General features: G+C 34.0%; 1 protein-coding gene across 4 annotated transcripts; it reads left to right on the forward strand.

Moving 5' to 3' along the window:
* Positions 1-999: 999 nt before the first annotated feature.
* On the forward strand, positions 1,000-11,964 carry LOC113862665. Of its 4 annotated transcripts, XM_027495777.1 has the most exons (22): positions 1,000-1,198; positions 1,279-1,547; positions 1,640-1,757; positions 1,840-1,922; positions 2,955-3,018; positions 3,058-3,172; positions 3,271-3,385; positions 4,348-4,430; positions 4,857-5,057; positions 5,205-5,564; positions 6,041-6,212; positions 6,528-6,719; positions 6,863-7,066; positions 7,183-7,275; positions 7,969-8,183; positions 8,262-8,834; positions 8,955-9,035; positions 9,136-9,221; positions 10,122-10,349; positions 10,440-10,850; positions 11,301-11,451; positions 11,529-11,650. In XM_027495777.1, the coding sequence occupies exons 1-22, from the start codon at positions 1,054-1,056 to the stop codon at positions 11,590-11,592; spliced, it is 4,023 nt and encodes a 1,340-aa protein (XP_027351578.1). In that variant the 5' UTR covers positions 1,000-1,053; the 3' UTR covers positions 11,593-11,650. The 4 variants fall into 4 exon arrangements, with proteins under 4 accessions (XP_027351578.1, XP_027351574.1, XP_027351575.1 ...); XM_027495773.1 differs by having other exon boundaries at positions 2,955-3,172; positions 10,122-10,850; positions 11,529-11,964; XM_027495774.1 differs by having other exon boundaries at positions 2,955-3,172; positions 10,122-10,850; positions 11,542-11,642.
* The last annotated feature ends 2,313 nt before the right edge of the window (positions 11,965-14,277 follow it).

Below are 14,277 nucleotides of genomic sequence, written 5' to 3' on the forward strand. Positions count from 1 at the left end.
CCCGACTAATTTATATATTATTGTATGTTACGTTTTTTTTTTATAGTCACATCAGTAAGGGGAGTTAAAACTAATAATTTTTTAAAATGTAACTAAATAAAAATGATTTTATAAAAATTAAAATGCATTATATATTTATAAGATAAAATGTTTAGGTCTTTTCGTGTATTGAACTTTAAATAATAAAAACATTATTGTATTGTGTCTTTTTATTATGTGTCTGTGTCAAACGTTACAGAATTCAGTCACGTGCAACAATTGGGTCTGTGACGTGTAATTTGGTGTTTTATGCTATTCAATGGGTTGCAAAATACTTGACCTCATACCCTATACAGGAGTATAAGATAAATTCTTTGCCTATATTTTAGGACCATGGTTTTAACTTTAATGTAATATCCGTGTAACAGTTTTTCGTGCTAATCATTTAATAGATTGCATTTTACATGATTAAGTTCAATGGTTAAACTTTTTTCTTTTGGGAAATTAGGAAAATAAGAAAAAAATAAATAGAAGCGTTATAACTTATGCTCACAAATTTTGTTTACGGCTCAAGCGCATCAAACTCAAAGTGTTACACATAAGAAATGGGCAGAAAAGAAGAAATGTTATTGCTACTTGTATCGTTCCATTTTATTTTTTCACTTTCAAAAATCATTTTTGAAATTTTGTTAAATACATTTTATAAACTAAATTTGAATTTTTTTTTCAAAAATTATATTTTCTGAACAATAGATTCAAACAATAACTTATAAATTATTTTATATTAAATACACTTTTAAAACTTAATTTTCAAAAAAATAAAAAACGATGCAATTAAGAATAAAAAGTAATCTAAAATGCATATAGTTTTTTGGTATTAGGGCCCCATGACGTTGGGCCTATGGTTTTTTTTATCTGCCTTGATGCAAAATTGCACTGAAACCAAAATATATAAAAAACTTGCAAACTAAAGACAAAAAAGAAAAATAAAAAAAAGTGCAAACTTATTATAAACCCATGAATTGAATGGATTAATGCTTAAACCCTACCCTGGTGTATTGTTGAAGTAGGCAAATGGATTCAGCGAATGGAGCAATGGTGGAAATGGAAGTGGAGAGATTAAGCGAATGGCGCGTGAATCGTGGCCCCTACCTCGGAGACATTTCAGCACTCTGTTTTCTTCATCTTCCCAATCACTCTCTTCCTTTTCTGCTCGCTGGTATGCTTTTCCTCTCACCTCTTTCCGTTGCTCAATTTCTATAACTTCATTCGTTTCACCATCCTCATTGCTTCCTTCAGGTTTGGGTTCGGAAATTCTTCTCTACAACTTAGAACTCGTTAAGATCGTGAAATCATTCTCCGTATTCGAAGGAGTTCGCGTGCACGGAATTGTTTCTAGCTCGCCACAAGAAACCAATGCCTCTGTAACCGTAATTGCCGTGTTTGGGGAGACAAGAGTTAAGCTATTTAGCTTCGCTTTTGATAGGGTTTCTAAGAGCCCACAGTTAACGCTGATTCATTTGTTGCCAAAGTTTGGTCACTGGGTTTTGGATGTTTGCTTCCTCAAGGTGAGTGAGTACTCATCGGATTTCGACTTCGGAATAACGAATGCTTATTCTTCTGTTCTAACTTGACTTTTTAATTTGATACTTGATAGTAGGGATGCTTGCCTCATTCCAATGTGGAGAGCCAGTTTCTTGCTGTAGGATGTAGTGATAATTCAGTTCATGTTTGGGACGCATGTAATTCTAATACGGTTCTTAAGGTTCAATCTCCAGGTCAGTTTCAACTTCACTACATGGATTGGTTCTTTATTGATTATTGTTTTCTAATGAGGTAATGTTTGTCGTTGGATCATAGTACGGTGCCTTCTGTACTCAATGCGATTATGGGGTCGCAATCTTGAAGTTCTCCGTATTGCATCTGGTACAATATTCAATGAGGTAAGAGATGTCCTGATATTTAATGTTCCTAATTGTGCTTGAAAAATGTGGGACAAGAGTCACAGGAATTATGTTAAATTTGTTTTAAATGCTTTACTTTCACCCTGCAAGCAAGTCCCTCATTGATTCTTTCTAAAATAGAGTCGCGCTGGCTGATATCTGTAGATGAAGTATTCAGCTAACGTGTTTCTTGCTGAATCACTGAATGGAATTCCTTCCCTTATTTTTTGTTTCTCCTAGTAATGGTGGTTAATGCTTCCTGGCCTTCATGTTAACAAAGGGGAAATAGAAGGGAAGCATAAAATGAGGTAGAAATCTATAGATGCTCTTGTCAACAATTAAACTACCTTTGGAAGGATACAGCCATTTCCTTTTTATAGTCTCATATCTAATACTGAATTTTTATGGGGTGATCCAAGATAGATTGGGCATGTATCATAAAAAGTGAACTAAGATCACTGCATGAATCCTCCATAATGAAAATTCCCTCCTTTTCCCGCTCCCCAAAGCATTTTTCTATTATTTGGCTTCCAGATTCCTAATAACGGATCAAAGTTCAAAGATCCTCCATCTGCATTCATATTTGTAACTCTAAATTCAGCTTCTGCAGCTACACTAGATTGGTGGCTGGAAAGGCCTCCATAACAATGATCAAATATAACCATTTTTCTGTTGACACAATCCTGCTTGATTTCCATAGACTAGCACCAAAGATCTCATGGAAAAACACTCAAAACATTTCAAGCTAATCCCAACTATCATCTTGGTGGAGTATTAACAATAATTGCTGAACTACAGGCATAACTTGACACTACGTGACTATATTAGTTATTTTTGAGTGCATACATGAAAGGTCTATTTTCTGCACTGTATCTCTATATGCTGGCTGTACTTGAATATTATCTTTGGTTTTCTTCATAAAACTATTATACTTAAAATACCTGTTACTGTCAAAGTTTGTTATGCCCTGATGTTTAATGTGTTCACATTTCTATTTTCTTTAATTTACTTTGAAGAGTTTGGTTTGGGCAGATTATTGTTTGGAAAGTGGCCCCTCAACACAATAAATCTTCAAGAAGCCGAGAAGACCAAGATTGTTGGAGTATTTCATCCTCCAATTTCTGCCAACTAAAAGATCAACTGTATGAGGCTGTTCATGTATGTAAACTTGTTGGACATGAAGGTTCAATTTTCCGAATAGCATGGTCATCTTGTGGAGCTAAACTGGTATCTGTCTCTGATGACCGGAGGTGAGTTAATTTTTCAGGTTTTGTTGTACCCCTGATCTATGTTCATTCTTAGAGAGATGATGACACATGTCATGATTGGTGTCCTTTTATTAATGCAGTGCACGTGTCTGGGCTGTTCCTATTGAAAGGGAACATTCATTGTGTCATGATCCCATTGCCCTTGTTTTATTTGGACATAATGCTCGAGTTTGGGACTGCTGTATTTCTGATTTTGTAAGCCATTCAGTGCTGTTCAGTTTTCACTTTCTCAGGTTAAGTAGGGTCTTTAATAAATGAAACCATAAAAAAAGAGTGTGACGTTTCATTTCATACTTATCTGAAACTTCATCTTAAGAAAGTATCTTCACTGATATTGTTTGACTTCCTATGCTTTTATTCATTATATTATGTTGTGGCTCCTCCCCCACTCTCCCAACCAAAAAGGGAGAATTATTATATAATGTCATTTCATAAAATTTTTGAGTTTTACCAATTTTCCCTTCTAATGATTGCTACTTACAAGTAAACCATATTATTCAGTTTTGATTTAATTTATTTGATTAGAAAATCTATTTACCTTTGAGATAAACTCCACTCCATAAATAGATTTTATTGTCAAGTATTTTGATTTTCACTGCTATTTGTCTTCCGTATTTGTGCTTCAAGTGATTTAGCCTCTTAAGTTGGATTGCTTGTAACTTGTTCCTTAAATTGTTGCTGACCAGTAATTGCATTAAAATTGATGTGTATATTTCTGAAGACATTCATATGCTCCTAGCTTGAATTTTTAGGATCAGTTTATTTCTTAAGTTGTCATTTTTGTGAATTTTTTACACTAAGAAGTGAGCTTTTTCTGACATAATCAATTAATTTTTTTTACATGTCTGATAATTTTTACCAGTAATGATAAATTCCACTTGTTGAATCAATTTTGGTCAGCTATCTACTCATTCTTGTTTTTTAATTTTTTGTGTAGATGTTTCATGCATGAATACTATCTTTTATAAGTGATGAAGCCATCCATATACAACTAAAACATTTTTTAGTACTTAAATTCAGCCACAATCAATACTGCTTTGAATGGATTGACAATATTGACATTGTACTCATACTGTGTTTATTTGTCTATTTATATTTCCATTTATATTGACTTCTGGAATTGAATTCTCGCTTTTTCTAATCATGCATTTCTGCAGTTGATTGTCACTGTCAGTGAGGATTGTACATGTCGTATATGGGGAGTTGATGGTAAACAACTGCAAGTCATCAAGGAGCACATGTAAGTCATAAACTTGAATTCTTGATTATTGAGAATTAAATTATTAATTACTAATTTTTGAATGTGGCTCAAATCAAATAAGATTGAAGATAATTGATTGTCTGGTCTTCTGACATTATGTGAACTCAGTATCTACAGGAAACAGCTATTAGTGAACTTGTAATAGAGTCATTGATCCTTTGTTAACCCTTAAAATCCCAGACTCAAAAATTTCACTTGTTAATTTCATAACGTGAATGTTGAGTTTTTCCTCAAATGGACGTTTTAATTCTGTTCTTTCTAAAAGTAAAATTGATTGGATGTGTGGTATAGTGTAATACAAGCAAGCTCTGTTTCCTTATATCTTGCAATTCTAGAAGTCTACTGCTTCACAATCTCAGTAGTTAGAGGACATACTGAAATGTTTGCATTCTTTTCTGTATACAGTGGAAGGGGTATATGGAGATGTTTGTATGATCCAAATTCATCTCTTCTTATTACTGCTGGGTTTGACTCTGCTATTAAAGTACATCGACCTTATGCTTCTCTGTCTAAGAGCTTGGAAGCAGCACAAGAGTCCCCTGACAGGACAGAGATGTTTTCCATTTGCATCCCCAATGTGGTGGAGCATTTTGGATTTATGGACAGGTGGGATTATTAAATGTAATAAACTCACTTGGGATGATAACTAAAATTATAAAATTTGGAAATGTTTTTGACATGCCTGGGTCCATTGTCAGTTGTATTTACTAATTTCCATGTTGACTGGCCTTTTTGCTTCCTCATTTGTTGCAGCAAGAGTGAATATGTTCGTTGTATGCGCTTTTCCTGTCAGGATTCTCTTTATGTTGCTACCAATCATGGTTATCTCTATCATGCTAAATTATGTGATGCTGGAGGTGTTCAGTGGAATCAACTTGTTCAGGTCAGCAATGGGGCACCAATTATCTGTATGGATTTATTAACCAAGGACTCATTTGAAATTGACTGTGGTGCTGAGGATTGGATGGCTATTGGAGATGGTAAAGGAAATATGACAATTGTTAGAGTTACTAATGCTGCTTGTAATCCTACAGTGAGATTGAGCTTTACTTGGCCAGCTGAAATGGAGAGACAGCTCTTGGGTACTTCTTGGTGTAAATCCATGGGCTGTAGGTACGAGTTACCTTACTTTATCTTTCAATAATAGTGTCTAACTTACTGGCAGGATACTTTGAGCTTAAACTGTGCACAGATACATGATACTACTTGTTGAGGTGTGAATCTAGTCTACCCTTCTGTATTCTCTACCAGACGAGTTTCCTGGCCTTGCTATTAGAATGAGTGTATTAAAAAAATAAAATAAAAGAAAATCCATGTACTCTCCAGTCTCCACCTTTGTGAAAACTTTAATAAGGGAAAGGAAATACACTTATTACTGATGTTGTTCAAGTTACATCTCTCTGTCTGATTGACAGGAAATCATACAGTTCATACTAAGTCAAGCATAATCATTCCATAGTTTCATCTTACCATACATACTATTTAATGTTATGAAATGGGAGATACCAATATTTTACACGCCTCAACAGTTTGCTCCATTCAGTTTTTTAAACTATTCTTATTTATTTAGCTTTATTTCAATTGTGTAGGTATGTCTTTACAGCTGATCCTAGAGCAACATTGAAACTCTGGAGGTTGCCTGATACTTCACAACCTGATCTTCAGAGCTCAACAAGGAGTAATAATGTGTCACTTATAGCAGAGTTCATATCAAATTATGGAATGAGGATAATGTGCTTGGACATATGCATGGAGGAAGAGGTATTCATCTATCCATGGATTAGGAACTTTCTACATTTGAAACATTTTATTCCTATTGGAGTGAGTTGATGGAATTTTGACATGTTCAATGTTGGTTATTGATTCTCTGTTGAACACAATAAGATGCTTGATGGAATCTGACTTATGATGCTATTAAAATAGCATTTTAACAAAAATTACTTCAATTACTAATCATGAGGAACAGAGACATGGGATATTTTTCATTTTGACTTGTAAAATATTTTCATACAAATATAAGTAGTTTATAATTTTTAAATGGGATTTCCTTTGGAATCTGGAAATCTGTTTTTTTAGGTCCTGGCATGTGGAGATCTACGTGGTAATGTGATTCTGTTCCCTTTGCTAAAAGATCTGGTGGCAGACACATCTGCTTCACATGAAATGAAGATACCTCCAGTTAGTCATTTCAAAGGAGTTCATGGGATTTCAAGTGTCTCCAGTGTTTCTGTGACTAGGCTTGGTTATAATCAGATTGAGATATGCTCAGTATGTTCAACTATTCATCCTTCTAATTTTAGTGACCCAAATTTAAACTTTTGGCCAAACCATAACATCAAGAGCACTCTTAATATTTTTAGCTGCAGGTGCATATATGATTGTGTTCTATTTTGATTTTAATTTTTGTTCAGACTGGAGCAGATGGTTGTATATGCTATCTTGAATATGATAAAGAAACACAAAATTTGCAATTTACGGGGATGAAACAAGTGAAGGAGTTGACTTTGATTGAACATGTAATGGATAACGACTCTGTTGATAGATCATCTAGCAGATATGCAGCTGGTTTTGCATCTGTAGATTTCATAGTTTGGAACTTAGTTAACGAGAATAAGGTACTTTGATTACCTTTTCTCTTTACTCTGTTTAGTTAAGATTTGTGTTAATTTATCTGTTGCTGCATACCATTGTCACCTATTATAGATGTGATGATTATGTATGGTATTAACAGGTGGTGAACGTTCCATGTGGCGGATGGCGGCGTCCTCATTCATATTATCTAGGTGATATACCAGAGATGAAGAATTGCTTTGCCTTTGTCAAGGTTTTCTTTATGCTTTGAACTCTTAACTATTGAAAAATATAGTAAGCAATTTGTATTTCTTTAAGCTTTATCCAGCCTGGAAAGTACATCACCCCTGCTCATTAATAATTATACATCTTGCTGCTCAGACTCACAGTAGTATACTTTTGTTAGAAAATCTATATGGTTAGTTCCTATAGTTCTTTATATTTGTTAGAAAATCTGTATAGTTAGTTCCTATAGTTCTGTAAGATTTTCATGGCTTCAAGTCCTCTCCTTGACCTTTTTTGTGGGCATGGAGGTCTCACCTTTTTTTCTTGTTTGAGCCTAGTAATGAGGATGGATTGGGTAAAGCTAAATGAAAACCCAGTTGAAACCGATCGCTGTCTTGATTTGTGCTTAGTCTTTAGATTTCAAAATTTTCTCAATCATATCTATGGGTATCTGAACGGAACATTTGGTCAGCTTGTTTAGCTTCACTTTGTTCTGTTGCTTCAATAAAAAGGGTGTTGGTAAATGTTAGAAAGGTGCTAAAATTAGAGCTGATATTTAGTGCTGCAGTTGTAGCATTAATTTTATAACTTATTAAAGCTCTTCCAGTTCTCACTTCATTATATAATAGACCTATTTTTGTTTTGGATGGTTGACTTTTTTTATCACAAAAAAAAATAAAATTCAGGATAAAATCCTAACAAATGAGGTAAATTATTACAGGATGAAATGATACATATACATAGACACTGGATTTATGATATAGATGGGAAGATATACCCTCAGAGTTTGCATATGCAGTTCCATGGAAGAGAGATACATTCCCTGTGCTTTATCTCCAATGATGTACTTATTGGAGATAGTTATAAATGTACCTTATTTTCTAAATCAAGTTGGATTGCCACTGGCTGTGAAGATGGAACTGTGAGGTTGACTTGGTAAGACTGTTGTTGTATGCTGTCTGTAGAACTTGCTTGAGTGCTTTATTTGCACCTAAATGTGTCTGTTTGATTTAGGTATTCTCCAGGTGTTGAAAATTGGTCCACGTCAAAATTGCTTGGTGAACATGTTGGAGGATCGGCAGTCAGATCAATTTGTTGTGTGTCAAAAGCACACACCATTTCATTAGACATGGGTGATGGTGATGCACCTGATGGGGGTAGTGAACTGAATGCTGGTCTTGAAAACAAAGATAATCCAACATTACTGATATCAGTGGGTGCAAAGCGTGTCTTAACTTCTTGGCTACTCAAACATAGGAGGCTGGACAACAAAGGTGATTTACCAACTGATCATCAATACAAGTCACAAGGATTTGATGATAAACTTTTGTCAAATTTGTCCTCATCAATGACATTCCAGTGGCTTTCCACTGATATGCCAGCCAAGTATTCAATTACACCCAAAATTCCAGAAAATAATTTGGAAAAACTTGGGGTCGCTGAAAATGTTTCTAATACAAACATTGATGATAGACCGGGATCACTCATTTCTGAAAGTGGAATAACAAACTTGATCAGAGATAAACATGAAGATGACTGGAGATATCTTGCAGTCACTGCTTTTCTTGTTAAATGTTCTGGTTCCAGGTGAGATAAGATGCCTGAGATATGCTTTCTTGCTGTGATTGTGTATTTGGTTAAACTAGATAATTTCACAAACACACTAAAAAAAACTGAAACTAATCATCCATTTTGTATATCTTTCAGGTTATCTGTCTGTTTTGTTGTTGTTGCATGTTCAGATGCTACTCTTATGTTACGGGCTTTAATTTTGCCCTTTCGATTGTGGTATTTACAGTTAATCCTATCAGATTCTATGATAATTTTATCTGTTTTTTTTTTCTTTTTCTACATCTTAATGGTTCCTTTCCCCTTTTCCTGATGGCAGGTTTGATGTCGCTTTACTGGTTCCTTTATTGGCACCTGTTTTGTCATTGCAGCATATCATCTTTCCCATACATAGGCCTTCCAAAGGTTAGTATACCTTTCCAGTGATTACTGGCAAGAGTTCCAGGCCACCTAATACCTTCCTTTCATGTGGATGTGGCAGTTTTATTGTAATAGCCCAGAATATTTCTAAGTTTGCCTCTTCAAAAGTTGACATGGTTGTTACCTGTTGCCTGGTAATCAAAGTTAATGGTAAAACTTGATGCATGATGCAATGGCATCAAGATAGTTTTAGTTCAAAGATGAAATTGTCTCGATGTTGGGTTGGATTTACTTGTGATAATGAGGCTGCTTTAATAGTCCAAAGACCCTCTGGATTATAGTTACATAGGTTCGGTAGCATAGTAGGTTAACACTTACATTAATTTTGTATTCAGTGTAAGGATATTTTAGTAACTCATTCCATTCCCAAATCCCAAATTATTGGGTGTATTTGGGATTGGTTGATGCTATTTTGGTGTTACTGGGTTTTATTTTAGTACATGTGTTTTTCTTATGGGTTGTTGTTAGTTGTTGGGAGTCTTAAAAATTTCAGAGGGTTGGATTTATTATCTCTTTTGGATAAGTTATAGAAAGTTTATTCAGAGGTTTGCTATACTTTTAACAAAATGATCAGTTTTTTGGTTCATAGGTGTGCTTTTTATCTTTTATAGTATATCCCAGCTAAAAGCATCCACTGCTTATAATGGTAAATTTGTATGTAATGAGATTATTTTTGATAGTGATAATTTGAAGTGTTTCTTGTCATGCTCAGTAGACGAAATAACAAATTTTTTGTTAAAATGACTGCTTGACTATACTGCTTTCCAGTATAATTTTTGAAATACTCACTAGAATGATTTTAGACATTGCTGCTTGCCTGTTCTGTCTATCACCTATTTTTAGGCTTAAATTTGATTCATCTTATGTCTGAACTTTCTTTTGCAGAAATCATCCAAAATGATAATGTTTATATTGTGATTAGTGGCTCTACCGATGGAAGTGTTGCTTTCTGGGACCTAACTGATAGTGTTGAGTCTTTCATGAAGCGAGTTTCAGTTTTTAATGTAGAGAAGTTTTTTGATTGTCAAAAACGGCCACGCACTGGGAGAGGAAGTCAGGGTGGTAGACGCTGGAGATCTTTGAGCAATAGCTTGTCAAAGAAAAGACAAGACAGTCTTCTGGTCACCTCAAAAGCCAAGGACAAGACCAAAAACATCGTTTGTGCTACACAGGGGACTTCATACATACCAAGTGATTCTGAAGATTGCAAGATGGTTTGTTCTCAATCCACACATGTACCTTACTCCAAGCTAGAAATCAAGACTGATAATTCATCGGTGGAAATATGTGAAATACAGCCTCTACACCTTTTGCAAAATACTCACCAATCTGGGGTCAACTGTCTCCATGTTTCAGAGATAAAGGGTGGCCAAAATACTGATAGTTGTCATGTGTACAGTATAATTAGTGGGGGTGATGATCAAGCACTTCATCATCTCATAGTTGAATTATCATCTAAATCAAAATGTTTAAATGATGGGATTTTGACCCCCGATTTGGTCCCTAAACCTGAATATGGGAAGGGCATCGATTTTCAAAGCCAGAGCAAGAATTGTGAGATAAGATTCTTAAATTATGAAAAATTACTCTCTGCTCACAGCTCTTCTGTCAAAGGTAACGCCTTATGATTATACTTCTATTTATCTACAACTTTTTTCTTCCCTCTGTTTATAAAGAATAGTAGGCATGTCAGACTTTCATTGTTCAATGATCTTATCTTCTCATCTGAATAGTTTTCAATTGCTTCATCTAACAATTTGTACCATTAAGATGTTAAATCCATTATTTTCTGTATTATTCTTGTTTATGGGATTAAACTTGTCTGGGTATTTTAGGTAAATTTTGTATATTTTTCAATTAAAATTAGAAAATTACCTTAGTAATTTGCATAATAAAAGTCAGTATTAGTTACCAAATTGGAACTCTAATTTTGATCAGAGAACAATATTAGTAGCAAGTAAGAAATAACGCCTAATTTTTGCCCTATCGGGAAATGCATATGAACATTGGAACTTGTGTGTGTATAATCACTGATGCATTCTAACCAGCCTTTATTTTATGAAGGTGTCTGGACAGATGGATCTTGGGTGTTTTCGACTGGACTTGATCAGAGGGTCAGATGCTGGCATCTTCAGCGGAGCAAACTAATTGAGCATTCACATCTAATAGTTAGTGTGCCAGAGCCAGAAACGTTATCTGCTAGGGCATGTGGCAGGTGATTGTTATATACGAGAGTATGACCAGGTTGCCCGATGTTTTGTTTCTCTGAACTCTAGTTTGTGTCTTGTGTAGGAACCATTATCAGATTTGTGTTGCTGGAAGAGGGATGCAAATAATTGACTTTTCTGGATCCTGACCAGATTGATGACTGGTGTGGAATGTGAAGTGGCTGCTGTTATTGTTTTGCTGTTATTGATGACTGGTCCTAACCTCATCCTGATGATAATTACTCGAGGCTCAGCAAAATGGCTGACAAAAATCAAACGTACTTGATGTGATCAGGCATAAGAGTCTTAACATAGACTTCAAAAGGAAAAAGCTTCCCAAAGTGTGCATGCTGATCATAAGACTCTTACCATCGCGCACAAGATGCATTTGCACTCCACAGGAACACGATATGTCTCAATGTTTAGGCTATGGTAGTTAAAAGCTCTAGAGAAATTATAGTTTCAAACGGATCTTGCTAACGAGTTCTTAAAAATACTAGTTTAAAAAGCTGATGATTTTTTTTTATTATTGAAAATTATGATGAATGCATTAATAATATTTTTTGATAGAAAATTCTACTTTTAATTTTTAATTAGCACTTAAGCATTTGTCTTAAAAAACAGCTAGTTTTCCTTCTCCCACCAATCATAGAATAAGCTATTATTAAATGTCGTGCTTATCATGGTGGAAGATGAGCATTTCATGCGCACTTGGTACAAGCAATAGGTTGTAGAAAGAGAGAGGTGAAGAAGAGAGAGAGAATAAGAAATGTGATTAAAAAAAGAAAAAAAATTAAAATGTGTATATAAAAAATTGTGGGACATAGTTAAATCATAATCGTGTTTATGGCATAATTCCACCTATCTTCTAGATGAAATTTCTCCGTGAATTTAATTTATTCTTCATGTTTTTCAACTCAAATAAATTAAATATTATCCTAGTTTACGAGTAGCAAATATTTTTTTTTTATCCTTCTCTCTTTTAAAATCAATTAACAGCAAGCCTTGTTTCGGCCGGTCATAGGAAGTTGTGCAAGCGTGTATTGTAACCAACTGTATTAATACTAATATAAATGCACGTTATCACATTTATGGCGTTTTGATGAAGATATCATATCTGTTCTTTCTGGCTTCTCATTGAAAAGTTGCCACTGCCACACAATAGCTTCAAAGTGAGGGAGGCACTTCGACGTGGATTTTTCTTTTTCAGAGCTTCAAACTTGGACGAAACGGGACTCTATCTCTGTCTTTAGATTGTAAAGTTCAGTCCTTGAGCTGTGCTAGGCTGTTTTTTTTTTTCTTTTCTTTTCTCTTCTCAATTTTTGTTCTCTTTCGCAGTGAAAAAAAGGGGACCAAAAACTTAGAAAAGAAAACAGCCCATAATGAAGCACGCCGCGTTCTCTCTCTCTTAACGTTCCTTTTATTCTCTTTGTGCTTTTGGATAATATCATAACAGAAGCACATGATCCGGTTCCATTATCCATGAAAGAAAGGAATATAATAAAGTACACACTCAAAATAGAAACATCATATGTTATGTAATACTCAGCAAAATAGCAACAGATCTTCGTGACATTATGTTCTAGGAATAATACAGTGATTTTCTGATGCTGCCAAAAACTAGCAAAATATTGCTTGTCGGAGTGTTCAGGGATATTGAGTTCTAGATATCAAACATTGTCAGCGCAGAGCAAAGAAATTTACTTAAAAGATTAATTGTTCATTGTGGAAGATAAACGTCCAAGGGGCTGCTAGTACATTTCTCATTATTGATGGCTCCAGCTTGACAATTAAGTTTTTGTCTCTACAAAATTTGTGATTTTATTTATTTAATCTTTTATTTTTAAAATAAGTCTTCCATAAAAATATTTGTTGTAACAAAATAATCTCTTCTATTATTTTTTTCATTTGATCAACTAAAATATCATTTTTGTTTTCATTTAGTTCCACGTTACAGGAGAATCAAATGAAAAGTTCATTATATTTATGAAGTTCAAATATAAGAAACTCGTGATAGTTAAATAGAAATTTTAAAAAAAAAATCAACTTTTAAAAGACTAGTTAAAAAAAGTAATATAGATCAAATTACAGTTTTGGCATAGTAGAGAATAATTAAGTTATAAAAGAAATTATATGGATACGTTGATAATATTATTTATTTATTTTTAACAATACGTTAATAGAAGTTGTTAATATTCTTCAAAAGAAGAAGTCATCACTCCTTCCTTATATCGTGTAGACGTCCCTCTTTACATTCACTTTTTAAGTTAACAGTTAATTTTTGTAGTAGAATATTTTAAATAAATGAAATTTATTTTGCTAAAAAAGCCAATTAGAAAATAACTTTTATGGAAATACTTTACCTATTTTTTTTAAAAAAATAGGAAAAGAATAAAGTTTCTTTTTATAAAATCAAGCATGGTCAACATCTTTAAGAAATACATGTATTATAAATGCTGTGAGTTTTGTTGATTCATGTTTTTATTTTATTAAAATGGAATTGGACTTATAGATGTGTACTTTTATTTAATTTTTATATATTTATCTTTGAATTAAAATGAACGACGAATTCCAACAATCCGTGATGACCTGATTTTACACTGATTTATAAAAAAAACGTGACACCGATTCTGATTGGTAAGGAACCTTACACAGTACACAGAAATCGTGACACTGTCAGTCACCAACCGCGTATGACCGTTACGTGCCAGTTTGCCCAATCTTTTGGGGCTTTCCCTGACAGCAATGCCACACCTTTTGCCTATTCGACTTTATTTATTATAATTTCTCCTTTTTAATTTGTTTTTTATTTTCTTCCATTTTATTTTTTTGAG

This window comes from Abrus precatorius, unplaced genomic scaffold (genome assembly GCF_003935025.1).
Source record: "Abrus precatorius isolate BTA unplaced genomic scaffold, Abrus_2018 Scaffold3, whole genome shotgun sequence".
NCBI classification, from domain to species: domain Eukaryota; kingdom Viridiplantae; phylum Streptophyta; class Magnoliopsida; order Fabales; family Fabaceae; genus Abrus; species Abrus precatorius.

Bases quoted from the DNA above. Each gene is read 5' to 3' on its own strand.
- LOC113862665 (XM_027495773.1), top strand. From the start codon at position 1,054: ATGGATTCAGCGAATGGAGCAATGGTGGAAATGGAAGTGGAGAGATTA. The intron at 1,199-1,278 runs GTATGCTTTTCC...TGCTTCCTTCAG, and splicing joins TCTTCCTTTTCTGCTCGCTG to GTTTGGGTTCGGAAATTCTT. The intron at 9,222-10,121 runs GTTAGTATACCT...TTTCTTTTGCAG, and splicing joins CATACATAGGCCTTCCAAAG to AAATCATCCAAAATGATAAT.